General features: G+C 37.3%; 1 protein-coding gene across 3 annotated transcripts in view; it reads right to left on the minus strand.

Moving 5' to 3' along the window:
- The window catches only part of card11 (caspase recruitment domain family, member 11), a 259,869-nt gene that overhangs the window by 141,017 nt on the left and 92,238 nt on the right, over positions 1-26,614 (minus strand). For all 3 annotated transcript variants that reach the window (XM_071390369.1, XM_071390373.1, XM_071390381.1), the window contains 2 exons: positions 9,550-9,656; positions 5,668-5,711 (listed from right to left, as the gene is read on the minus strand). In XM_071390369.1, coding sequence (XP_071246470.1) covers positions 5,668-5,711; positions 9,550-9,656 — 151 coding nt within the window. The remainder of the gene's footprint in view (positions 1-5,667; positions 5,712-9,549; positions 9,657-26,614) is intronic.

Below are 26,614 nucleotides of genomic sequence, written 5' to 3' on the forward strand. Positions count from 1 at the left end.
ATAGGTCTACAGTATGGGGCTGTAGGGTATAGGGTCTATAGGTCTACAGTATGGGGCTGTAGGGTATAGGGTCTATAGGTCTACAGTATGGGACTGTAGGGTATAGGGTCTATAGGTCTACAGTATGGGGCTGCAGGGTATAGGGTCTATAGGTCTACAGTATGGGGCTGTAGGGTATAGGGTCTATAGGTCTACAGTATGGGGCTGTAGGGTATAGGGTCTATAGGTCTACAGTATGGGGCTGTAGGGTATAGGGTCTATAGGTCTACAGTATGGGGCTGTAGGGTATAGGGTCTATAGGTCTACAGTATGGGGCTGTAGGGTATAGGGTCTATAGGTCTACAGTATGGGGCTGTAGGGTATAGGGTCTATAGGTCTACAGTATGGGGCTGTAGGGTATAGGGTCTATAGGTCTACAGTATGGGACTGTAGGGTATAGGGTCTATAGGTCTACAGTATGGGGCTGCAGGGTATAGGGTCTATAGGTCTACAGTATGGGGCTGTAGGGTATAGGGTCTATAGGTCTACAGTATGGGGCTGTAGGGTATAGGGTCTATAGGTCTACAGTATGGGGCTGCAGGGTATAGGGTCTATAGGTCTACAGTATGGGGCTGTAGGGTATAGGGTCTACAGGTCTACAGTATGGGGCTGTAGGGTATAGGGTCTACAGGTCTACAGTATGGGGCTGTAGGGTATAGGGTCTATAGGTCTACAGTATGGGGCTGTAGGGTATAGGGTCTATAGGTCTACAGTATGGGGCTGTAGGGTATAGGGTCTATAGGTCTACAGTATGGGGCTGTAGGGTATAGGGTCTATAGGTCTACAGTATGGGGCTGTAGGGTATAGGGTCTATAGGTCTACAGTATGGGGCTGTAGGGTATAGGGTCTATAGGTCTACAGTATGGGGCTGTAGGGTATAGGGTCTATAGGTCTACAGTATGGGGCTGTAGGGTATAGGGTCTATAGGTCTACAGTATGGGGCTGTAGGGTATAGGGTCTATAGGTCTACAGTATGGGGCTGTGGGGTATAGGGTCTATAGATCTACAGTATGGGGCTGTAGGGTATAGGGTCTATAGGTCTACAGTATGGGGCTGTAGGGTATAGGGTCTATAGGTCTACAGTATGGGGCTGTAGGGTATAGGGTCTATAGGTCTACAGTATGGGGCTGTAGGGTATAGGGTCTATAGGTCTACAGTATGGGGCTGTAGGGTATAGGGTCTATAGGTCTACAGTATGGGGCTGTAGGGTATAGGGTCTATAGGTCTACAGTATGGGGCTGTAGGGTATAGGGTCTATAGGTCTACAGTATGGGGCTGTAGGGTATAGGGTCTATAGGTCTACAGTATGGGGCTGTAGGGTATAGGGTCTATAGGTCTACAGTATGGGACTGTAGGGTATAGGGTCTATAGGTCTACAGTATGGGGCTGTAGGGTATAGGGTCTATAGGTCTACAGTATGGGGCTGTAGGGTGTAGGGTCTATAGGGTCTACAGGTCTACAGTATGGGGCTGTAGGGTATAGGGTCTATGGGTCTACAGTATGGGGCTGTAGGGTATAGGGTCTATAGGTCTACAGTATGGGGCTGTAGGGTATAGGGTCTATAGGTCTACAGTATGGGGCTGTAGGGTATAGGGTCTATAGGTCTACAGTATGGGGCTGTAGGGTATAGGGTCTATAGGTCTACAGTATGGGGCTGTAGGGTATAGGGTCTATAGGTCTACAGTATGGGGCTGTAGGGTATAGGGTCTATAGGTCTACAGTATGGGGCTGTAGGGTATAGGGTCTATAGGTCTACAGTATGGGGCTGTAGGGTATAGGGTCTATAGATCTACAGTATGGGGCTGTAGGGTATAGGGTCTATAGGTATACAGTATGGGGCTGTAGGGTATAGGGTCTATAGCTCTACAGTATGGGGCTGTAGGGTATAGGACATAGGGTCTACAGTATGGGGCTGTAGGGTATAGGGTCTATAGGTCTACAGTATGGGGCTGTAGGGTATAGGGTCTATAGGTCTACAGTATGGGGCTGTAGGGTATAGGGTCTATAGGTCTACAGTATGGGGCTGTAGGGTATAGGGTCTATAGGTCTACAGTATGGGGCTGTAGGGTATAGGGTCTATAGGTCTACAGTATGGGACTGTAGGGTATAGGGTCTATAGGTCTACAGTATGGGGCTGCAGGGTATAGGGTCTATAGGTCTACAGTATGGGGCTGTAGGGTATAGGGTCTATAGGTCTACAGTATGGGGCTGTAGGGTATAGGGTCTATAGGTCTACAGTATGGGGCTGTAGGGTATAGGGTCTATAGGTCTACAGTATGGGGCTGTAGGGTATAGGGTCTATAGGTCTACAGTATGGGGCTGTAGGGTATAGGGTCTATAGGTCTACAGTATGGGGCTGTAGGGTATAGGGTCTATAGGTCTACAGTATGGGGCTGTAGGGTATAGGGTCTATAGGTCTACAGTATGGGACTGTAGGGTATAGGGTCTATAGGTCTACAGTATGGGGCTGCAGGGTATAGGGTCTATAGGTCTACAGTATGGGGCTGTAGGGTATAGGGTCTATAGGTCTACAGTATGGGGCTGTAGGGTATAGGGTCTATAGGTCTACAGTATGGGGCTGCAGGGTATAGGGTCTATAGGTCTACAGTATGGGGCTGTAGGGTATAGGGTCTACAGGTCTACAGTATGGGGCTGTAGGGTATAGGGTCTACAGGTCTACAGTATGGGGCTGTAGGGTATAGGGTCTATAGGTCTACAGTATGGGACTGTAGGGTATAGGGTCTATAGGTCTACAGTATGGGGCTGTAGGGTATAGGGTCTATAGGTCTACAGTATGGGGCTGTAGGGTGTAGGGTCTATAGGGTCTACAGGTCTACAGTATGGGGCTGTAGGGTATAGGGTCTATGGGTCTACAGTATGGGGCTGTAGGGTATAGGGTCTATAGGTCTACAGTATGGGGCTGTAGGGTATAGGGTCTATAGGTCTACAGTATGGGGCTGTAGGGTATAGGGTCTATAGGTCTACAGTATGGGGCTGTAGGGTATAGGGTCTATAGGTCTACAGTATGGGGCTGTAGGGTATAGGGTCTATAGGTCTACAGTATGGGGCTGTAGGGTATAGGGTCTATAGGTCTACAGTATGGGGCTGTAGGGTATAGGGTCTATAGGTCTACAGTATGGGGCTGTAGGGTATAGGGTCTATAGATCTACAGTATGGGGCTGTAGGGTATAGGGTCTATAGGTATACAGTATGGGGCTGTAGGGTATAGGGTCTATAGCTCTACAGTATGGGGCTGTAGGGTATAGGACATAGGGTCTACAGTATGGGGCTGTAGGGTATAGGGTCTATAGGTCTACAGTATGGGGCTGTAGGGTATAGGGTCTATAGGTCTACAGTATGGGGCTGTAGGGTATAGGGTCTATAGGTCTACAGTATGGGGCTGTAGGGTATAGGGTCTATAGGTCTACAGTATGGGGCTGTAGGGTATAGGGTCTATAGGTCTACAGTATGGGACTGTAGGGTATAGGGTCTATAGGTCTACAGTATGGGGCTGCAGGGTATAGGGTCTATAGGTCTACAGTATGGGGCTGTAGGGTATAGGGTCTATAGGTCTACAGTATGGGGCTGTAGGGTATAGGGTCTATAGGTCTACAGTATGGGGCTGTAGGGTATAGGGTCTATAGGTCTACAGTATGGGGCTGTAGGGTATAGGGTCTATAGGTCTACAGTATGGGGCTGTAGGGTATAGGGTCTATAGGTCTACAGTATGGGGCTGTAGGGTATAGGGTCTATAGGTCTACAGTATGGGGCTGTAGGGTATAGGGTCTATAGGTCTACAGTATGGGACTGTAGGGTATAGGGTCTATAGGTCTACAGTATGGGGCTGCAGGGTATAGGGTCTATAGGTCTACAGTATGGGGCTGTAGGGTATAGGGTCTATAGGTCTACAGTATGGGGCTGTAGGGTATAGGGTCTATAGGTCTACAGTATGGGGCTGCAGGGTATAGGGTCTATAGGTCTACAGTATGGGGCTGTAGGGTATAGGGTCTACAGGTCTACAGTATGGGGCTGTAGGGTATAGGGTCTACAGGTCTACAGTATGGGGCTGTAGGGTATAGGGTCTATAGGTCTACAGTATGGGGCTGTAGGGTATAGGGTCTATAGGTCTACAGTATGGGGCTGTAGGGTATAGGGTCTATAGGTCTACAGTATGGGGCTGTAGGGTATAGGGTCTATAGGTCTACAGTATGGGACTGTAGGGTATAGGGTCTATAGGTCTACAGTATGGGGCTGCAGGGTATAGGGTCTATAGGTCTACAGTATGGGGCTGTAGGGTATAGGGTCTATAGGTCTACAGTATGGGGCTGTAGGGTATAGGGTCTATAGGTCTACAGTATGGGGCTGTAGGGTATAGGGTCTATAGGTCTACAGTATGGGGCTGTAGGGTATAGGGTCTATAGGTCTACAGTATGGGGCTGTAGGGTATAGGGTCTATAGGTCTACAGTATGGGACTGTAGGGTATAGGGTCTATAGGTCTACAGTATGGGGCTGTAGGGTATAGGGTCTATAGGTCTACAGTATGGGGCTGTAGGGTATAGGGTCTATAGGTCTACAGTATGGGGCTGTAGGGTATAGGGTCTATAGGTCTACAGTATGGGGCTGTAGGGTATAGGGTCTATAGGTCTACAGTATGGGGCTGTAGGGTATAGGGTCTATAGGTCTACAGTATGGGGCTGTAGGGTATAGGGTCTATAGGTCTACAGTATGGGGCTGTAGGGTATAGGGTCTATAGGTCTACAGTATGGGGCTGTAGGGTATAGGGTCTATAGGTCTACAGTATGGGGCTGTAGGGTATAGGGTCTATAGGTCTACAGTATGGGGCTGTAGGGTATAGGGTCTATAGGTCTACAGTATGGGGCTGTAGGGTATAGGGTCTATAGGTCTACAGTATGGGGCTGTATGGTATAGGGTCTATAGGTCTACAGTATGGGGCTGTGGGGTATAGGGTCTATAGGTCTACAGTATGGGGCTGTAGGGTATAGGGTCTATAGGTCTACAGTATGGGGCTGTAGGGTATAGGGTCTATAGATCTACAGTATGGGGCTGTAGGGTATAGGGTCTATAGATCTACAGTATGGGGCTGTAGGGTATAGGGTCTATAGGTCTACAGTATGGGGCTGTAGGGTATAGGGTCTATAGGTCTACAGTATGGGGCTGTATGGTATAGGGTCTATAGGTCTACAGTATGGGACTGTAGGGTATAGGGTCTATAGGTCTACAGTATGGGGCTGTAGGGTATAGGGTCTATAGGTCTACAGTATGGGGCTGTAGGGTATAGGGTCTATAGGTCTACAGTATGGGGCTGTATGGTATAGGGTCTATAGGTCTACAGTATGGGGCTGTAGGGTATAGGGTCTATAGATCTACAGTATGGGGCTGTAGGGTATAGGGTCTATAGATCTACAGTATGGGGCTGTAGGGTATAGGGTCTGTAGGTCTACAGTATGGGGCTGTAGGGTATAGGGTCTATAGGTCTACAGTATGGGGCTGTAGGGTATAGGGTCTATAGGTCTACAGTATGGGGCTGTAGGGTATAGGGTCTATAGGTCTACAGTATGGGGCTGTAGGGTATAGTGTCTATAGGTCTACAGTCTCGGGGACCTTACCATAATCCATGTTGTCTACATTCTCATATTCAAAGTCACAGAGGCTGAAACAGAGAAGGAAAAATGTAGTCAGAAGTTTGAAAACTTTTTCCAATGTCTTGAGTGTAGGGTAAATGGTGTAGGGTGTAGGGTATAGGGTATAGGGTGTAGGGTAAAGGGTAATGGGTGTAGGGTAAATGGTGTAGGGTAAATGGTATAGGGTAAAGGGTGTAGGGTTTAGGGTAAAGGGTTAAGGGTGTAGGGTAAATGGTTTAGGGTGTAGGGTATAGGGTATAGGGTGTAGGGTAAAGGGTAATGGGTATAGGGTATAGGGTAAAGGGTGTAGGGTAAAGGGTAAAGGGTGTAGGGTAAAGGGTAAAGGGTGTAGGGTAAAGGGTAAAGGGTGTAGGGTAAAGGGTAAAGGGTGTAGGGTATAGGGTATAGGGTGTAGGGTAAAGGGTGTAGGGTATAGGGTAAAGGGTATAGGGTAAAGGGTAAAGGGTGTAGGGTAAATGGTTTAGGGTGTAGGGTAAAGGGTAAAGGGTGTAGGGTAAAGGGTAAAGGGTAAAGGGTGTAGGGTAAAGGGTATAGGGTAAAGGGTAAAGGGTGTAGGGTAAAGGGTATAGGGTAAAGGGTAAAGGGTGTAGGGTAAAGGGTATAGGGTAAAGGGTATAGGGTAAAGGGTAAAGGGTGTAGGGTAAAGGGTAAAGGGTAAAGGGTAAAGGGTGTAGGGTAAAGGGTATAGGGTAAAGGGTAAAGGGTGTAGGGTAAAGGGTATAGGGTAAAGGGTATAGGGTATAGGGTAAAGGGTATAGGGTAAAGGGTAAAGGGTATAGGGTAAAGGGTAAAGGGTGTAGGGTAAAGGGTAAAGGGTAAAGGGTAAAGGGTGTAGGGTAAAGGGTATAGGGTAAAGGGTAAAGGGTGTAGGGTAAAGGGTATAGGGTAAAGGGTATAGGGTAAAGGGTAAAGGGTGTAGGGTAAAGGGTATAGGGTAAAGGGTATAGGGTAAAGGGTAAAGGGTGTAGGGTAAAGGGTATAGGGTAAAGGGTATAGGGTAAAGGGTAAAGGGTATAGGGTAAAGGGTGTAGGGTAAAGGGTATAGGGTAAAGGGTAAAGGGTGTAGGGTAAAGGGTGTAGGGTAAAGGGTAAAGGGTAAAGGGTATAGGGTAAAGGGTAAAGGGTGTAGGGTAAAGGGTAAAGGGTGTAGGGTAAAGGGTAAAGGGTGTAGGGTAAAGGGTAAAGGGTGTAGGGTATAGGGTGTAGGGTAAAGGGTAAAGGGTGTAGGGTATAGGGTGTAGGGTAAAGGGTAAAGGGTGTAGGGTATAGGGTGTAGGGTAAAGGGTAAAGGGTGTAGGGTATAGGGTGTAGGGTAAAGGGTAAAGGGTGTAGGGTAAAGGGTAAAGGGTGTAGGGTAAAGGGTATAGGGTAAAGGGTATAGGGTAAAGGGTAAAGGGTGTAGGGTAAAGGGTATAGGGTAAAGGGTATAGGGTAAAGGGTAAAGGGTATAGGGTAAAGGGTGTAGGGTAAAGGGTATAGGGTAAAGGGTATAGGGTGTAGGGTAAAGGGTAAAGGGTGTAGGGTATAGGGTGTAGGGTAAAGGGTAAAGGGTGTAGGGTAAAGGGTAAAGGGTGTAGGGTAAAGGGTATAGGGTAAAGGGTATAGGGTAAAGGGTAAAGGGTGTAGGGTAAAGGGTATAGGGTAAAGGGTATAGGGTAAAGGGTAAAGGGTATAGGGTAAAGGGTGTAGGGTAAAGGGTATAGGGTAAAGGGTAAAGGGTGTAGGGTAAAGGGTGTAGGGTAAAGGGTAAAGGGTAAAGGGTATAGGGTAAAGGGTAAAGGGTGTAGGGTAAAGGGTAAAGGGTGTAGGGTAAAGGGTAAAGGGTGTAGGGTAAAGGGTAAAGGGTGTAGGGTATAGGGTGTAGGGTAAAGGGTGTAGGGTAAAGGGTAAAGGGTGTAGGGTAAAGGGTGTAGGGTAAAGGGTGTAGGGTAATGGGTAAAGGGTGTAGGGTAAAGGGTGTAGGGTAAAGGGTGTAGGGTAAAGGGTAAAGGGTGTAGGGTAAAGGGTAAAGGGTGTAGGGTAAAGGGTAAAGGGTGTAGGGTAAAGGGTAAAGGGTGTAGGGTAAAGGGTAAAGGGTGTAGGGTAAAGGGTAAAGGGTGTAGGGTAAAGGGTGTAGGGTAAAGGGTAAAGGGTGTAGGGTAAAGGGTAAAGGGTGTAGGGTAAATGGTATAGGGTAAAGGGTATAGGGTAAAGGGTAAAGGGTATAGGGTAAAGGGTGTAGGGTAAAGGGTAAAGGGTGTAGGGTAAAGGGTAAAGGGTGTAGGGTAAAGGGTAAAGGGTGTAGGGTAAAGGGTAAAGGGTGTAGGGTAAAGGGTGTAGGGTAAAGGGTAAAGGGTGTAGGGTAAAGGGTAAAGGGTGTAGGGTAAATGGTATAGGGTAAAGGGTATAGGGTAAAGGGTGTAGGGTAAAGGGTAAAGGGTGTAGGGTAAATGGTATAGGGTAAAGGGTATAGGGTAAAGGGTGTAGGGTAAATGGTTTAGGGTAAAGGGTATAGGGTAAAGGGTGTAGGGTACATGGTGTAGGGTGAAGTGTTAGGGTAAAGGGTGTAGGGTAAATGGTAATTGGTATAGGGTAAAGGGTAAAGGGTAAAGGGTGTAGGGTAAATGGTAATTGGTATAGGGTAAAGGGTAAAGGGTAAAGGGTAAAGGGTGTAGGGTAAAGGGTAAAGGGTGTAGGGTGTAGGGTGTAGGGTAAATGGTGTAGTGTAAATGGTGTAGGGTAAATGGTGTAGGGTAAAGGGTATAGGGTAAAGGGTGTAGGGTAAAGGGTGTAGGGTACAGGGTAAAGGGTGTAGGGTAAATGGTAATTGGTATAGGGTAAAGGGTAAAGGGTAAAGGGTGTAGGGTAAAGGGTAAAGGGTGTAGGGTAAATGGTGTAGTGTAAATGGTGTAGGGTAAAGGGTATAGGGTAAAGGGTGTAGGGTAAAGGGTGTAGGGTACAGGGTAAAGGGTGTAGGGTGAAGTGTTAGGGTGTAGGGTGAAGTGTTTAGGGTGTAGGGTGAAGTGTTTAGGGTGTAGGGTGTAGGGTGAAGTGTTTAGGGTGTAGGTTGAAGTGTTTAGGGTGTAGGGTGTAGGGTGAAGTGTTTAGGGTGTAGGGTGAAGTGTTTAGGGTGTAGGGTGTAGGGTGAAGTGTTTAGGGTGTAGGGTGAAGTGTTTAGGGTGTAGGGTTTAGGGTGAAGTGTTTAGGGTGTAGGGTGTAGGGTGAAGTGTTTAGGGTGTAGGGTGAAATGTTTAGGGTGTAGGGTGTAGGGTGAAGTGTGTAGGGTGTAGGGTGAAGTGTGTAGGGTGTAGGGTGTAGGGTACAGGGTAAAGGGTGTAGGGTGACGTGTTTAGGGTGTAGGGTGTAGGGTGAAGTTTTTAGGGTGTAGGGTGTAGGGTGAAGTGTGTAGGGTGTAGGGTGAAGTGTTTAGGGTGTAGGGGGTAGGGTGAAGTCTTTAGGGTGTAGGGTTAAGTGTTTAGGGTGTAGGTGAAGTGTTTAGGGTGTAGGGTGAAGTGTTTAGGGTGTAGGGTGTAGAGTGAAGTGTTTAGGGTGTAGGGTGTAGGGTGAAGTGTTTAGGGTGTAGGGTGAAGTGTTTAGGGTGTAGGGTGTAGGGTGAAGTGTTTAGGGTGTAGGGTGAAGTGTTTAGGGTGTAGGGTGTAGGGTGAAGTGTTTAGGGTGTAGGGTGTAGGGTGAAGTGTTTAGGGTGTAGGTGAAATGTTTAGGGTGTAGGGTGTAGTGTGAAGTGTTTAGGGTGTAGGGTGTAGGGTGAAGTGTTTTGGGTGTAGGGTGTAGGGTGAAGTGTTTAGGGTGTAGGGTGAAGTGTTTAGGGTGTAGGGTGTAGGGTGTAGGGTGTATGGTGAAGTGTACCCGCGGGGCTGGAATTCAGTCTCTCCCTCTCGCGTCCGACGGACCAGTGATGCGTTTCCTGGCGGCTCGGGGTTGGTGGACATGATGCTGTCGTTACGGTAGCGCAGCTAAACACAGGTTACCATGACAACACCCAGGTAAGGGTGTGCAGGTGTGTGTGTGTCAAGTCAAATACAAATCTAATTGATTTTCACATGCGTCAAATACAACAGACTTTACCGTGAACCGCTTACTCACAAGCCCTTTCTCAACAATGCAGAATTAAAAAGTAAGAACAATTTCACAAATAAAAAAATGAAATATTACCACAATAAAATAACGACATTATATACAAGGAGGTACCGGTACTGAGTCAATGTGTAGCGGTACCAGGTAGTTGAGGTAATAACATGGCTATATACAAGGAGGTACCGGTACTGAGTTAATGTGTAGCGGTACCAGGTAGTTGAGGTAATAACATGGCTATATACAAGGAGGTACCGGTACTGAGTTAATGTGTAGCGGTACCAGGTAGTTGAGGTAATAACATGGCTATATACAAGGAGGTACCGGTACTGAGTCAATGTGTAGCGGTACCAGGTAGTTGAGGTAATAACATGGCTATATACAAGGAGTACCGGTACTGAGTTAATGTGTAGCGGTACCAGGTAGTTGAGGTAATAACATGGCTATATACAAGGAGGTACCGGTACTGAGTTAATGTGTAGCGGTACCAGGTAGTTGAGGTAATAACATGGCTATATATAAGGAGGTACCGGTACTGAGTCAATGTGTAGGGGTACCAGGTAGTTGAGGTAATAACATGGCTATATACAAGGAGTACCGGTACTGAGTCAATGTGTAGCGGTACCAGGTAGTTGAGGTAATAACATGGCTATATACAAGGAGTACCGGTACTGAGTTAATGTGTAGCGGTACCAGGTAGTTGAGGTAATAACATGGCTATATACAAGGAGGTACCGGTACTGAGTCAATGTGTAGCGGTACCAGGTAGTTGAGGTAATAACATGGCTATATACAAGGAGTACCGGTACTGACTTAATGTGTAGCGGTACCAGGTAGTTGAGGTAATAACAAGGCTATATACAAGGAGGTACCGGTACTGAGTCAATGTGTAGCGGTACCAGGTAGTCGAGGTAATAACATGGCTATATACAAGGAGTACCGGTACTGAGTCAATGTGTAGCGGTACCAGATAGTTGAGGTAATAACATGGCTATATACAAGGAGGTACCGGTACTGAGTCAATGTGTAGCGGTACCAGGTAGTTGAGGTAATAACATGGCTATATACAAGGAGGTACCGGTACTGAGTCAATGTGTAGCGGTACCAGGTAGTTGAGGTAATAACATGGCTATATACAAGGAGGTACCGGTACTGAGTCAATGTGTAGCGGTACCAGGTAGTTGAGGTAATAACAAGGCTATATACAAGGAGGTACCGGTACTGAGTCAATGTGTAGCGGTACCAGGTAGTTGAGGTAATAACATGGCTATATACAAGGAGTACCGGTACTGAGTCAATGTGTAGCGGTACCAGGTAGTTGAGGTAATAACAAGGCTATATACAAGGAGGTACCGGTACTGAGTCAATGTGTAGTGGTACCAGGTAGTTGAGGTAATAACATGGCTATATACAAGGAGGTACCGGTACTGAGTCAATGTGTAGCGGTACCAGGTAGTTGAGGTAATAACATGGCTATATACAAGGAGGTACCGGTACTGAGTTAATGTGTAGCGGTACCAGGTAGTTGAGGTAATAACATGGCTATATACAAGGAGGTACCGGTACTGAGTCAATGTGTAGCGGTACCAGGTAGTTGAGGTAATAACATGGCTATATACAAGGAGGTACCGGTACTGAGTCAATGTGTAGGGGTACCAGGTAGTTGAGGTAATAACATGGCTATATACAAGGGGTACCGGTACTGAGTCAATGTGTAGGGGTACCAGGTAGTTGAGGTAATAACATGGCTATATACAAGGAGGTACCGGTACTGAGTCAATGAGGGGTACCAGGTATTTGACGTAATAACAAGGCTATATAATATAATATATATATAATATATAATATAATGTAGGTAATATAATGTAATATAATGTAGGTAATATAATGTAGGTAATATAATGTAGGTAATATAATGTAATATCATGTCGGTAATATAATGTAATATAATGTAGGTATTATAATGTATGTAATATAATGTAATATAATGTAGGTAATATAAAATAGGTAATATAATGTAGGTAATATAATGTAGGTATTATAATGTAGGTAATATAATGTAGGTAATATAATGTAATATAATGTAGGTAATATAATGTAATATAATGTAGGTATTATAATGTATGTAATATAATGTAGGTAATATAATGTAGGTAATATAATGTAGGTAATATAATGTAGGTAATATAATGTAGGTGTTATAATGTAGGTAATATAATGTAGCTAATATAATGTAGGTAATATAATGTAGGTAATATAATGTAGGTAATATCATGTAATATAATGTAGGTAATATAATGTAGGTAATATCATGTAATATAATGTAGGTAATATAATGTAATATAATGTAGGTAATATAATGTAGGTAATATAATGTAATATAATGTAGGTAATATAATGTAGGTAATATAATGTAATATAATGTAGGTAATATAATGTAGGTAATATAATGTAATATAATGTAGGTAATATAATTTAGGTAATATAATGTAGGTAATATCATGTAATATAATGTAGGTAATATAATATAGGTACTATAATGTAATATAATGTAGGTAATATAATGTAGGTAATATAATGTAGGTAATATAATGTAGGTAATATAATGTAGGTGATATAATGTAATATAATGTAGGTAATATAATGTAGGTAATATAATGTAGGTAATATAATATAGGTACTATAATGTAATATAATGTAGGTAATATAATGTAGGTAATATAATGTTGGTAATATAATGTAGGTAATATAATGTAGTTAATATAATGTAATATAATGTAGGTGATATAATGTAATATAATGTAGGTAATATAATGTAATATAATGTAGGTAATATAATGTAATATAATGTAGGTAATATAATGTAATATAATGTAGGTAATATAATGTATTATAATGTAGGTAATATAATGTAGGTAATATGATGTAATATAATGTAGGTAATATAATGTAGGTATTATAATGTAGGTAATAAAATGTAGGTATTATAATGTAGGTAATATAGTGTAGGTAATATAATGTAATATAATGTAGGTATTATAATGTAGGTATTATAATGTAGGTAATATAATGTAGGTAATATAATGTAGGTAATATAATGTAGGTAATATAATGTAATATAATGTAGGTATTATAATAAAGTTAATATAATGTAATATAATGTAGGTAATATAATGTAGGTAATATAATGTAGGTATTATAATGTAGGTATTATAATGTAGGTATTATAATGTAGGTAATATAATGTAGGTATTATAATGTAGGTAATATAATGTAGGTATTATAATGTAGGTAATATAGTGTAGGTAATATAATGTAGGTAATATAATGTAGGTAAAATAATGTAGGTATTATAATGTAGGTAATATAATGTAGGTAATATAATGTAATATAATGTAAGGTATTATAATAAAGTTAATATAATGTAATATAATGTAGGTATTATAATGTAGGTAATATAATGTAGGTAATATAATGTAGGTATTATAATGTAGGTAATATAATGTAGGTAATATAATGTAGGTAATATAATGTAGGTAATATAGTGTAGGTAATATAATGTAGGTAATATAATGTAGGTAATATAATGTAGGTATTATAATGTAGGTAATATAATGTAGGTAATATAGTGTAGGTAATATAATGTAGGTAATATGATGTAATATAATGTAGGTAATATAATGTAGGTAATATAATGTAGGTAATATAATGTAGGTAATATGATGTAATATAATGTAGGTAATATAGTGTAGGTAATATAATGTAGGTAATATAATGTAGGTAATATAATGTAGGTATTATAATGTAGGTAATATAATGTAGGCAATATAATGTAATATAATGTAGGTAATATAATGTAGGTAATATAATGTAATATAATGTAGGTATTATAATGTAGGTAATATAATGTAGGTAATATGATGTAATATAATGTAGGTAATATAATGTAGGTAATATAATGTAGGTAATATAATGTAGGTAATATAATGTAATATAATGTAGGTAATATAATGTAGGTAATATAATGTAGGTAATATAATGTAGGTAATATAATGTAATATAATGTAATATAATGTAGGTAATATAATGTAGGTAATATAATGTAGGTAATATAATGTAGGTAATATAATGTAGGTATTATAATGTAGGTATTATAATGTAGGTAATATAATGTAGGTATTATAATGTAGGTAATATAATGTAGGTATTATAATGTAGGTAATATAATGTAGGTATTATAATGTAGGTAATATAGTGTAGGTAATATAATGTAGGTAATATAATGTAGGTAAAATAATGTAGGTATTATAATGTAGGTAATATAATGTAGGTAATATAATGTAGGTAATATAATTTAGGTAATATCATGTAATATAATGTAGGTAATATAATATAGGTACTATAATGTAATATAATGTAGGTAATATAATGTAGGTAATATAATGTAGGTAATATAATGTAATATAATGTAGGTAATATAATGTAGGTAATATAATGTAGGTAATATAATTTAGGTAATATCATGTAATATAATGTAGGTAATATAATATAGGTACTATAATGTAATATAATGTAGGTAATATAATGTAGGCAATATAATGTAGGTAATATAATGTAGGTAATATAATGTAGGTGATATAATGTAATATAATGTAGGTAATATAATGTAGGTAATATAATGTAGGTAATATAATATAGGTACTATAATGTAATATAATGTAGGTAATATAATGTAGGTAATATAATGTTGGTAATATAATGTAGGTAATATAATGTAGTTAATATAATGTAATATAATGTAGGTAATATAATGTAATATAATGTAGGTAATATAATGTAATATAATGTAGGTAATATAATGTAATATAATGTAGGTAATTTAACCTGTTATGGCTGCAGGGGGCGTATTGAGTAGCCAGATAATATGTGCCCATTTCAAACGGCGTCGTACTCAATTCTTGCTCGTACAATATGCATATTATTATTACAATTGGATAGAAAACACTCTCTAGTTTCTAAAAACGTTTGAATTATTTCTCTGAGTGAAACAGAAATCCTTCTGCAGCACTTTTCCTGACCAGGAAGTGAAATGTCAGAAATCTATGCTCTGTTCAACTGCATGCCTATACATGGGCGTGTTACGTAAGAGTCTACAAACACTTCCTACGCCTTCCCCTGGTTGTCAAGATGCGGTGAGAGAAGAAATTTCGTGTCTATCTTGGTCTGAGGTGGAATAAAAGGTCTTTGTTTGACGTGACCGTCCATTTCCTGTTTCTGGAGCGCGCGAAAGAGGACATGGATATGGCTTCTGTTTAGCTGTCGTTATGAAAGACGAACATCTCCGTCTTAGATTTGATTTTATACATGTCACCATATCATCGTAACGTATGTTTTTTCAATATAGTTTAATCAGATTATTGAAACTTTTTCCGGAGTTTTGCCGTGTTCCGTTTTCTAACTTTGTTGACGTTGGAGTAATCCGTGTCACTTGGCAAGTGCCCATGCTAAATGAAGAGGGATATTTGCCGTTCCAGATCAAAACAACGACTATTCTGGACAAAGGACACCTTATCCAACATTCTGACGGAAGATCACCAAAAGTAAGAAACATTTTATGATGCTATTTCTAATATCTGTCGTGCATGTTGACTGGTCGTGGGCGCCCAAGTGTTTCTGGCTATTGTGGCTATGCTAATATCACGCTACATTTTGTTTGCGCTGTAAAACATTTAATAAATCGGAAATATTGTCTAGAATCACAAGATGCCTGTCTTTCAATTGCTGTACACTATGTATTTTTCAGAAATGTTTTATGATGAGTAATTAGGTATTTGACGTTGGTGTCTGTAAATATTATGGCTGCTTTCGGTGCAATTTCTGATTGTAGCTGAAATGTAAACTATGAATTATACCTGAAATATGCAAATTTTTCGAAAAAAAACATATGCTATACAATAAATATGTTATCAGACTGTCATCTGATGAGGTTGTTTCTTGGTTAGTGGCTATTTTTATCTTTATTTGGCCGAATTTGTGATAGCTACTGATGGAGTCATAAACTGATGGAGTAAGAATATTGGTGTCTTTTGCTAACGTGATTAGCTAATAGATTTACATATTGTGTCTTCCCTGTAAAACATTTTAAAAATCGGACATGTTGGCTTGATTCACAAGATGTGCACCTTTCATCTGGTGTCTTGGACTTGTTAATGTGTGAAAGTTAAATATTAAAAAAAAATATCTTTTGAATTTCGCGCCCTGCACTTTGAGCTGGCTGTTGTCATAAGTGTACCGGCGTCGGGCTGCAGCCATAAGAAGACAATGTATTATAATGTAGGTAATATAATGTAGGTAATATGATGTAATATAATGTAGGTAATATAATGTAGGTAATATAATAAAGTTAATATAATGTAATATAATGTAGGTATTATAATAAAGTTAATATAATGTAATATAATGTAGGTAATATAATGTAGGTAATATAATGTAGGTATTATAATGTAGGTAATATAATGTAGGTATTATAATGTAGGTAATATAATGTAGGTAATATAATGTAGGTAATATAATGTAGGTAATATAATGTAGGTATTATAATGTAGGTAATATAATGTAGGTATTATAATAAAGTTAATAGAATGTAATATAATGTAGGTAATATAATGTAGGTAATATAATAAAGTTAATATAATGTAGGTAATATAATGTAGGTATTATAATGTAGGTAATATAATGTAGGTAATATAATGTAGGTAATATAATGTAGGTAATATAATGTAATATAATGTAGGTATTATAATAAAGTTAATATAATGTAATATAATGTAGGTATTATAATAAAGTTAATATAATGTAATATAATGTAGGTATTATAATGTAGGTATTATAATGTAGGTAATATAATGTAGGTAATATAATGTAGGTATTATAATGTAGGTATTATAATGTAGGTAATATAATGTAGGTATTATAATGTAGGTAATATAATGTAGGTATTATAATGTAGGTAATATAATGTAGGTATTATAATGTAGGTAATATAGTGTAGGTAATATAATGTAGGTAATATAATGTAGGTAAAATAATGTAGGTATTATAATGTAGGTAATATAATGTAGGTAATATAATGTAATATAATGTAGGTATTATAATAAAGTTAATATAATGTAATATAATGTAGGTAATATAATGTAGGTAATATAATGTAATATAATGTAGGTAATATAATGTAGGTATTATAATGTAGGTAATATAATGTAGGTAATATAATGTAATATAATGTAGGTAATATAATGTAGGTATTATAATGTAGGTAATATAATGTAGGCAATATAATGTAATATAATGTAGGTAATATAATGTAGGTAATATAATGTAATATAATGTAGGTATTATAATGTAGGTAATATAATGTAGGTAATATGATGTAATATAATGTAGGTAATATAATGTAGGTAATATAATGTAGGTAATATAATGTAGGTAATATAATGTAGGTAATATAATGTAGTTAATATAATGTAGGTAATATAATGTAATATAATGTAGGTAATATAATGTAGGTAATATAATGTAATATAATGTAATATAATGTAGGTAATATAATGTAGGTAATATAATGTAGGTAATATAATGTAATATAATGTAGGTAATATAATGTAATATAATGTAGGTAATATACTGTAGGTATTATAATGTAATATAATGTAGGTAATATAATGTCATATAATGTAGGTAATATAATGTAATATAATGTAGGTAATATAATGTAATATAATGTAGGTAATATAATGTAGGTAATATAATGTAGGTAATATAATGTAGGTAATATAATGTAATATAATGTAGGTAATATAATGTAATATAATGTAGGTAATATAATGTAGGTAATATAATGTAATATAATGTAGGTAATATAATGTAGGTAATATAATGTAATATAATGTAGGTAATATAATGTAGGTATTATAATGTAAAATAATGTAGGTAATATAATGTAGGTAATATAATGTAGGTAAAATAATGTAGGTAATATAATGTAATATAATGTAGGTAATATAATGTAGGTAATATAATGCAGGTAATATAATGTAGGTAATATAATGTAGGTAATATAATGTAATATAATGTAGGTAATATAATGTAATATAATGTAGGTAATATAATGTAGGTAATATAATGTAGGTGATATAATGTAATATAATGTAGGTAATATAATGTAGGTAATATAATGTAATATAATTAAGGTAATATAATGTAGGTAATATAATGTAATATAATGTAGGTAATATAATGTAGGTAATATAATGTAGGTAATATAATGTAGGTAATATAATGTAGGTAATATAATGTAATATAATGTAATATAATTAAGGTAATATAATGTAGGTAATATAATGTAATATAATGTAGGTAATATAATGTAGGTAATATAATGTAGGTAATATAATGTAGGTAATATAATGTAGGTAATATAATGTAATATAATGTAGGTATTATAAAAAAAAAAACATATGCTATACAATAAATATGTTATCAGACTGTCATCTGATGAGGTTGTTTCTTGGTTAGTGGCTATTTTTATCTTTATTTGGCCGAATTTGTGATAGCTACTGATGGAGTCATAAACTGATGGAGTAAGAATATTGGTGTCTTTTGCTAACGTGATTAGCTAATAGATTTACATATTGTGTCTTCCCTGTAAAACATTTTAAAAATCGGACATGTTGGCTTGATTCACAAGATGTGCACCTTTCATCTGGTGTCTTGGACTTGTTAATGTGTGAAAGTTAAATATTAAAAAAAAATATCTTTTGAATTTCGCGCCCTGCACTTTGAGCTGGCTGTTGTCATAAGTGTACCGGCGTCGGGCTGCAGCCATAAGAAGACAATGTATTATAATGTAGGTAATATAATGTAGGTAATATGATGTAATATAATGTAGGTAATATAATGTAGGTAATATAATAAAGTTAATATAATGTAATATAATGTAGGTATTATAATAAAGTTAATATAATGTAATATAATGTAGGTAATATAATGTAGGTAATATAATGTAGGTATTATAATGTAGGTAATATAATGTAGGTATTATAATGTAGGTAATATAATGTAGGTAATATAATGTAGGTAATATAATGTAGGTAATATAATGTAGGTATTATAATGTAGGTAATATAATGTAGGTATTATAATAAAGTTAATAGAATGTAATATAATGTAGGTAATATAATGTAGGTAATATAATAAAGTTAATATAATGTAGGTAATATAATGTAGGTATTATAATGTAGGTAATATAATGTAGGTAATATAATGTAGGTAATATAATGTAGGTAATATAATGTAATATAATGTAGGTATTATAATAAAGTTAATATAATGTAATATAATGTAGGTATTATAATAAAGTTAATATAATGTAATATAATGTAGGTATTATAATGTAGGTATTATAATGTAGGTAATATAATGTAGGTAATATAATGTAGGTATTATAATGTAGGTATTATAATGTAGGTAATATAATGTAGGTATTATAATGTAGGTAATATAATGTAGGTATTATAATGTAGGTAATATAATGTAGGTATTATAATGTAGGTAATATAGTGTAGGTAATATAATGTAGGTAATATAATGTAGGTAAAATAATGTAGGTATTATAATGTAGGTAATATAATGTAGGTAATATAATGTAATATAATGTAGGTATTATAATAAAGTTAATATAATGTAATATAATGTAGGTAATATAATGTAGGTAATATAATGTAATATAATGTAGGTAATATAATGTAGGTATTATAATGTAGGTAATATAATGTAGGTAATATAATGTAATATAATGTAGGTAATATAATGTAGGTATTATAATGTAGGTAATATAATGTAGGCAATATAATGTAATATAATGTAGGTAATATAATGTAGGTAATATAATGTAATATAATGTAGGTATTATAATGTAGGTAATATAATGTAGGTAATATGATGTAATATAATGTAGGTAATATAATGTAGGTAATATAATGTAGGTAATATAATGTAGGTAATATAATGTAGGTAATATAATGTAGTTAATATAATGTAGGTAATATAATGTAATATAATGTAGGTAATATAATGTAGGTAATATAATGTAATATAATGTAATATAATGTAGGTAATATAATGTAGGTAATATAATGTAGGTAATATAATGTAATATAATGTAGGTAATATAATGTAATATAATGTAGGTAATATACTGTAGGTATTATAATGTAATATAATGTAGGTAATATAATGTCATATAATGTAGGTAATATAATGTAATATAATGTAGGTAATATAATGTAATATAATGTAGGTAATATAATGTAGGTAATATAATGTAGGTAATATAATGTAGGTAATATAATGTAATATAATGTAGGTAATATAATGTAATATAATGTAGGTAATATAATGTAGGTAATATAATGTAATATAATGTAGGTAATATAATGTAGGTAATATAATGTAATATAATGTAGGTAATATAATGTAGGTATTATAATGTAAAATAATGTAGGTAATATAATGTAGGTAATATAATGTAGGTAAAATAATGTAGGTAATATAATGTAATATAATGTAGGTAATATAATGTAGGTAATATAATGCAGGTAATATAATGTAGGTAATATAATGTAGGTAATATAATGTAATATAATGTAGGTAATATAATGTAATATAATGTAGGTAATATAATGTAGGTAATATAATGTAGGTGATATAATGTAATATAATGTAGGTAATATAATGTAGGTAATATAATGTAATATAATTAAGGTAATATAATGTAGGTAATATAATGTAATATAATGTAGGTAATATAATGTAGGTAATATAATGTAGGTAATATAATGTAGGTAATATAATGTAGGTAATATAATGTAATATAATGTAGGTATTATAATGTAGGTAATATAATGTAGGTAATATAATGTAATATAATGTAGGTAATATAATGTAGGTAATATAATGTAGGTAATATAATGTAATATAATGTAGGTAATATAATGTAGGTAATATAATGTAGGTAATATAATGTAGGTAATATAATGTAATATAATGTAGGTAATATAATGTAGGTAATATATTGTAATATAATGTAGGTAATATAATGTAGGTAATATAATGTAGGTAATAAATTGTAGGTAATATAATGTAATATAATGTACGTAATATAATGTAGGTATTATAATGTAGGTAATATAATGTAGGTAATATAATGTAGGTAATATAATGTAATATAATGTAGGTAATATAATGTAGGTATTATAATGTAGGTAATATAATGTAGGTAATATAATGTAATATAATGAAGGTAATATAATGTAGGTATTATAATGTAGGTAATATAATGTAGGTAATATAATGTAATATACTGTAGGTAATATAATGTAGGTAATATAATGTAGGTAATATAATGTAGGTAATATAATGTAGGTACTATAATGTAGGTAATATAATGTAGGTAATATAATGTAATATAATGTAGGTAATATAATGTAGGTAATATAATGTAGGTAATATAATGTAGGTAATATAATGTAGGTAATATAATGTAATATAATGTAGGTAATATAATGTAATATAATGTAGGTAATATAATGTAGGTAATATAATGTAATATAATGTAGGTAATATAATGTAGGTAATATAATGTAGGTAATATAATGTAGGTAATATAATGTAGGTAATATAATGTAATATAATGTAGGTAATATAATGTAGGTAATATAATGTAATATAATGTAGGTAATATAATGTAATAAAATGTTGTTAATATAATGTAGGTAATATAATGTAGGTAATATAATGTAGGTAATATAATATAGGTACTATAATGTAATATAATGTAGGTAATATAATGTAGGTATTAGTGAGTCAGTCTGTTCAGCAGTCTAATGGCTAGGAGGTCAATGTAAACAGTCTGGTAGCCATGTGATGAACTGTTCAGCAGTCTAATGGCTAGGAGGTCAATGTAAACAGTCTGGTAGTCATGTGATGAACTGTTCAGCAGACTAATGGCTAGGAGGTCAATGTAAACAGTCTGGTAGCCATGTGATGAACTGTTCAGCAGTCTAATGGCTTGGAGATCAATGTAAACAGTCTGGTAGCCATGTGATGAACTGTTCAGCAGTCTAATGGCTAGGAGGTCAATGTAAACAGTCTGGTAGCCATGTGATGAACTGTTCAGCAGTCTAATGGCTAGGAGGTCAATGTAAACAGTCTGGTAGCCATGTGATGAACTGTTCAGCAGTCTAATGGCTAGGAGGTCAATGTAAACAGTCTGGTAGCCATGTGATGAACTGTTCAGCAGTCTAATGGCTAGGAGGTCAATGTAAACAGTCTGGTAGTCATGTGATGAACTGTTCAGCAGACTAATGGCTAGGAGGTCAATGTAAACAGTCTGGTAGCCATGTGATGAACTGTTCAGCAGTCTAATGGCTTGGAGGTCAATGTAAACAGTCTGGTAGCCATGTGATGAACTGTTCAGCAGTCTAATGGCTTGGAGGTCAATGTAAACAGTCTGGTAGCCATGTGATGAACTGTTCAGCAGTCTAATGGCTAGGAGGTCAATGTAAACAGTCTGGTAGCCATGTGATGAACTGTTCAGCAGTCTAATGGCTAGGACGTCAATGTAAACAATCTGGTAGCCATGTGATGAACTGTTCAGCAGTCTAATGGCTAGGAGGTCAATGTAAACAGTCTGGTAGTCATGTGATGAACTGTTCAGCAGTCTAATGGCTAGGAGGTCAATGTAAACAGTCTGGTAGCCATGTGATGAACTGTTCAGCAGTCTAATGGCTAGGAGGTCAATGTAAATAGTCTGGTAGTCATGTGATGAACTGTTCAGCAGTCTAATGGCTAGGAGGTCAATGTAAACAGTCTGGTAGTCATGTGATGAACTGTTCAGCAGTCTAATGGCTAGGAGGTCAATGTAAACAGTCTGGTAGCCATGTGATGAACTGTTCAGCAGTATAATGGCTAGGAGGTCAATGTAAATAGTCTGATAGCCATGTGATGAACTGTTCAGCAGTCTAATGGCTAGGAGGTCAATGTAAACAGTCTGGTAGCCACGTGATGAGCTGTTCAGCAGTCTAATGGATAGGAGGTCAATGTAAACAGTCTGGTAGCCATGTGATGAGCTGTTCAGCGGTCTAATGGCTAGGAGGTCAATGTAAACAGTCTGGTAGCCATGTGATGAGCTGTTCAGCGGTCTAATGGCTAGGAGGTCAATGTAAATAATCTGGTAGCCATGTGATGAACTGTACAGCGGTCTAATGGCTAGAAGGTCAATGTAAACAGTCTGGTAGTCATGTGATGAGCTGTTCAGAATTCTAATGGCTAGGAGGTCAATGTAAACAGTCTGGTAGTCATGTGATGAACTGTTCAGCAGTCTAATGGCTAGGAGGTCAATGTAAACAGTCTGGTAGTCATGTGATGAACTGTTCAGCAGTCTAATGGCTAGGAGGTCAATGTAAACAGTCTGGTAGCCATGTGATGAACTGTTCAGCAGTCTAATGGCTAGGAGGTCAATGTAAACAGTCTGGTAGCCAAGTGATGAACTGTTCAGCAGTCTAATGGCTAGGAGGTCAATGTAAATAGTCTGGTAGCCATGTGATGAACTGTTCAGCAGTCTAATGGCTAGGAGGTCAATGTAAACAGTCTGGTAGCCATGTGATGAACTGTTCAGCAGTCTAATGGCTAGGAGGTCAATGTAAACAGTCTGGTAGCCATGTGATGAACTGTTCAGCAGTCTAATGGCTAGGAGGTCAATGTAAATAGTCTGGTAGTCATGTGATGAACTGTTCAGCAGTCTAATGGCTAGGAGGTCAATGTAAACAGTCTGGTAGTCATGTGATGAACTGTTCAGCAGTCTAATGGCTAGGAGGTCAATGTAAACAGTCTGGTAGCCATGTGATGAACTGTTCAGCAGTATAATGGCTAGGAGGTCAATGTAAATAGTCTGATAGCCATGTGATGAACTGTTCAGCAGTCTAATGGCTAGGAGGTCAATGTAAACAGTCTGGTAGCCATGTGATGAGCTGTTCAGCGGTCTAATGGCTAGGAGGTCAATGTAAACAGTCTGGTAGCCATGTGATGAGCTGTTCAGCGGTCTAATGGCTAGGAGGTCAATGTAAACAGTCTGGTAGTCATGTGATGAACTGCTAAGCAGTCTAATGGCTAGGAGGTCAATGTAAATAGTCTGGTAGCCATGTGATGAACTGTTCAGCAGTCTAATGGCTAGGAGGTCAATGTAAACAGTCTGGTAGCCATGTGATGAACTTTTCAGCGGTCTAATGGCTATTAGGTCAATGTAAATAATCTGGTAGCCATGTGATGAACTGTACAGCGGTCTAATGGCTAGAAGGTCAATGTAAACAGTCTGGTAGTCATGTGATGAACTGTTCAGCAGTCTATTGGCTAGGAGGTCAATGTAAACAGTCTGGTAGTCATGTGATGAACTGTTAAGCAGTCTAATGGCTAGGAGGTCAATGTAAATAGTCTGGTAGTCATGTGATGAGCTGTTCAGCAGTCTAATGGCTAGGAGGTCAATGTAAACAGTCTGGTAGCCATGTGATGAGCTGTTCAGCAGTCTAATGGCTAGGAGGTCAATGTAAAAAGTCTGGTAGCCATGTGATGAGCTGTTCAGCAGTCTAATGGCTAGGAGGTCACTGTAAACAGTCTGGTAGCCATGTGATGAGCTGTTCAGCGGTCTAATGGCTAGGAGGTCAATGTAAACAGTCTGGTAGCCATGTGATGAACTGTTCAGCAGTATAATGGCTAGGAGGTCAATGTAAATAGTCTGATAGCCATGTGATGAACTGTTCAGCAGTCTAATGCCTAGGAGGTCAATGTAAACAGTCTGGTAGTCATGTGATGAACTGTTCAGCAGTCTAATGGCTAGGAGGTCAATGTAAACAGTCTGGTATCCATGTGATGAACTGTTCAGCAGTCTAATGGCTAGGAGGTCAATGTAAATAGTCTGGTAGTCATGTGATGAACTGTTCAGCAGTCTAATGGCTAGGAGGTCAATGTAAACAGTCTGGTAGTCATGTGATGAACTGTTCAGCAGTCTAATGGCTAGGAGGTCAATGTAAACAGTCTGGTAGCCATGTGATGAACTGTTCAGCAGTATAATGGCTAGGAGGTCAATGTCAATAGTCTGATAGCCATGTGATGAACTGTTCAGCAGTCTAATGGCTAGGAGGTCAATGTAAACAGTCTGGTAGCCACGTGATGAGCTGTTCAGCAGTCTAATGGATAGGAGGTCAATGTAAACAGTCTGGTGGCCATGTGATGAGCTGTTCAGCGGTCTAATGGCTAGGAGGTCAATGTAAACAGTCTGGTAGCCATGTGATGAGCTGTTCAGCGGTCTAATGGCTAGGAGGTCAATGTAAATAATCTGGTAGCCATGTGATGAACTGTACAGCGGTCTAATGGCTAGAAGGTCAATGTAAACAGTCTGGTAGTCATGTGATGAACTGTTCAGCAGTCTAATGGCTAGGAGGTCAATGTAAACAGTCTGGTAGCCATGTGATGAGCTGTTCAGAATTCTAATGGCTAGGAGGTCAATGTAAACAGTCTGGTAGTCATGTGATGAACTGTTCAGCAGTCTAATGGCTAGGAGGTCAATGTAAACAGTCTGGTAGCCAAGTGATGAACTGTTCAGCAGTCTAATGGCTAGGAGGTCAATGTAAACAGTCTGGTAGCCAAGTGATGAACTGTTCAGCAGTCTAATGGCTAGGAGGTCAATGTAAATAGTCTGGTAGCCATGTGATGAACTGTTCAGCAGTCTAATGGCTAGGAGGTCAATGTAAACAGTCTGGTAGCCATGTGATGAACTGTTCAGCAGTCTAATGGCTAGGAGGTCAATGTAAACAGTCTGGTAGCCATGTGATGAACTGTTCAGCAGTCTAATGGCTAGGAGGTCAATGTAAATAGTCTGGTAGTCATGTGATGAACTGTTCAGCAGTCTAATGGCTAGGAGGTCAATGTAAACAGTCTGGTAGTCATGTGATGAACTGTTCAGCAGTCTAATGGCTAGGAGGTCAATGTAAACAGTCTGGTAGCCATGTGATGAACTGTTCAGCAGTATAATGGCTAGGAGGTCAATGTAAATAGTCTGATAGCCATGTGATGAACTGTTCAGCAGTCTAATGGCTAGGAGGTCAATGTAAACAGTCTGGTAGCCATGTGATGAGCTGTTCAGCGGTCTAATGGCTAGGAGGTCAATGTAAACAGTCTGGTAGCCATGTGATGAGCTGTTCAGCGGTCTAATGGCTAGGAGGTCAATGTAAACAGTCTGGTAGTCATGTGATGAACTGTTAAGCAGTCTAATGGCTAGGACGTCAATGTAAATAGTCTGGTAGCCATGTGATGAACTGTTCAGCAGTCTAATGGCTAGGAGGTCAATGTAAACAGTCTGGTAGCCATGTGATGAACTGTTCAGCGGTCTAATGGCTATTAGGTCAATGTAAATAATCTGGTAGCCATGTGATGAACTGTACAGCAGTCTAATGGCTAGGAGGTCAATGTAAACAGTCTGGTAGCCATGTGATGAGCTGTTCAGCAGTCTAATGGCTAGGAGGTCAATGTAAAAAGTCTGGTAGCCATGTGATGAGCTGTTCAGCAGTCTAATGGCTAGGAGGTCAATGTAAACAGTCTGGTAGCCATGTGATGAGCTGTTCAGCGGTCTAATGGCTAGGAGGTCAATGTAAACAGTCTGGTAGCCATGTGATGAGCTGTTCAGCGGTCTAATGGCTAGGAGGTCAATGTAAACAGTCTGGTAGCCATG

Source organism: Salvelinus alpinus, chromosome 1, assembly GCF_045679555.1.
Source record: "Salvelinus alpinus chromosome 1, SLU_Salpinus.1, whole genome shotgun sequence".
Lineage (NCBI taxonomy): Eukaryota > Metazoa > Chordata > Actinopteri > Salmoniformes > Salmonidae > Salvelinus > Salvelinus alpinus.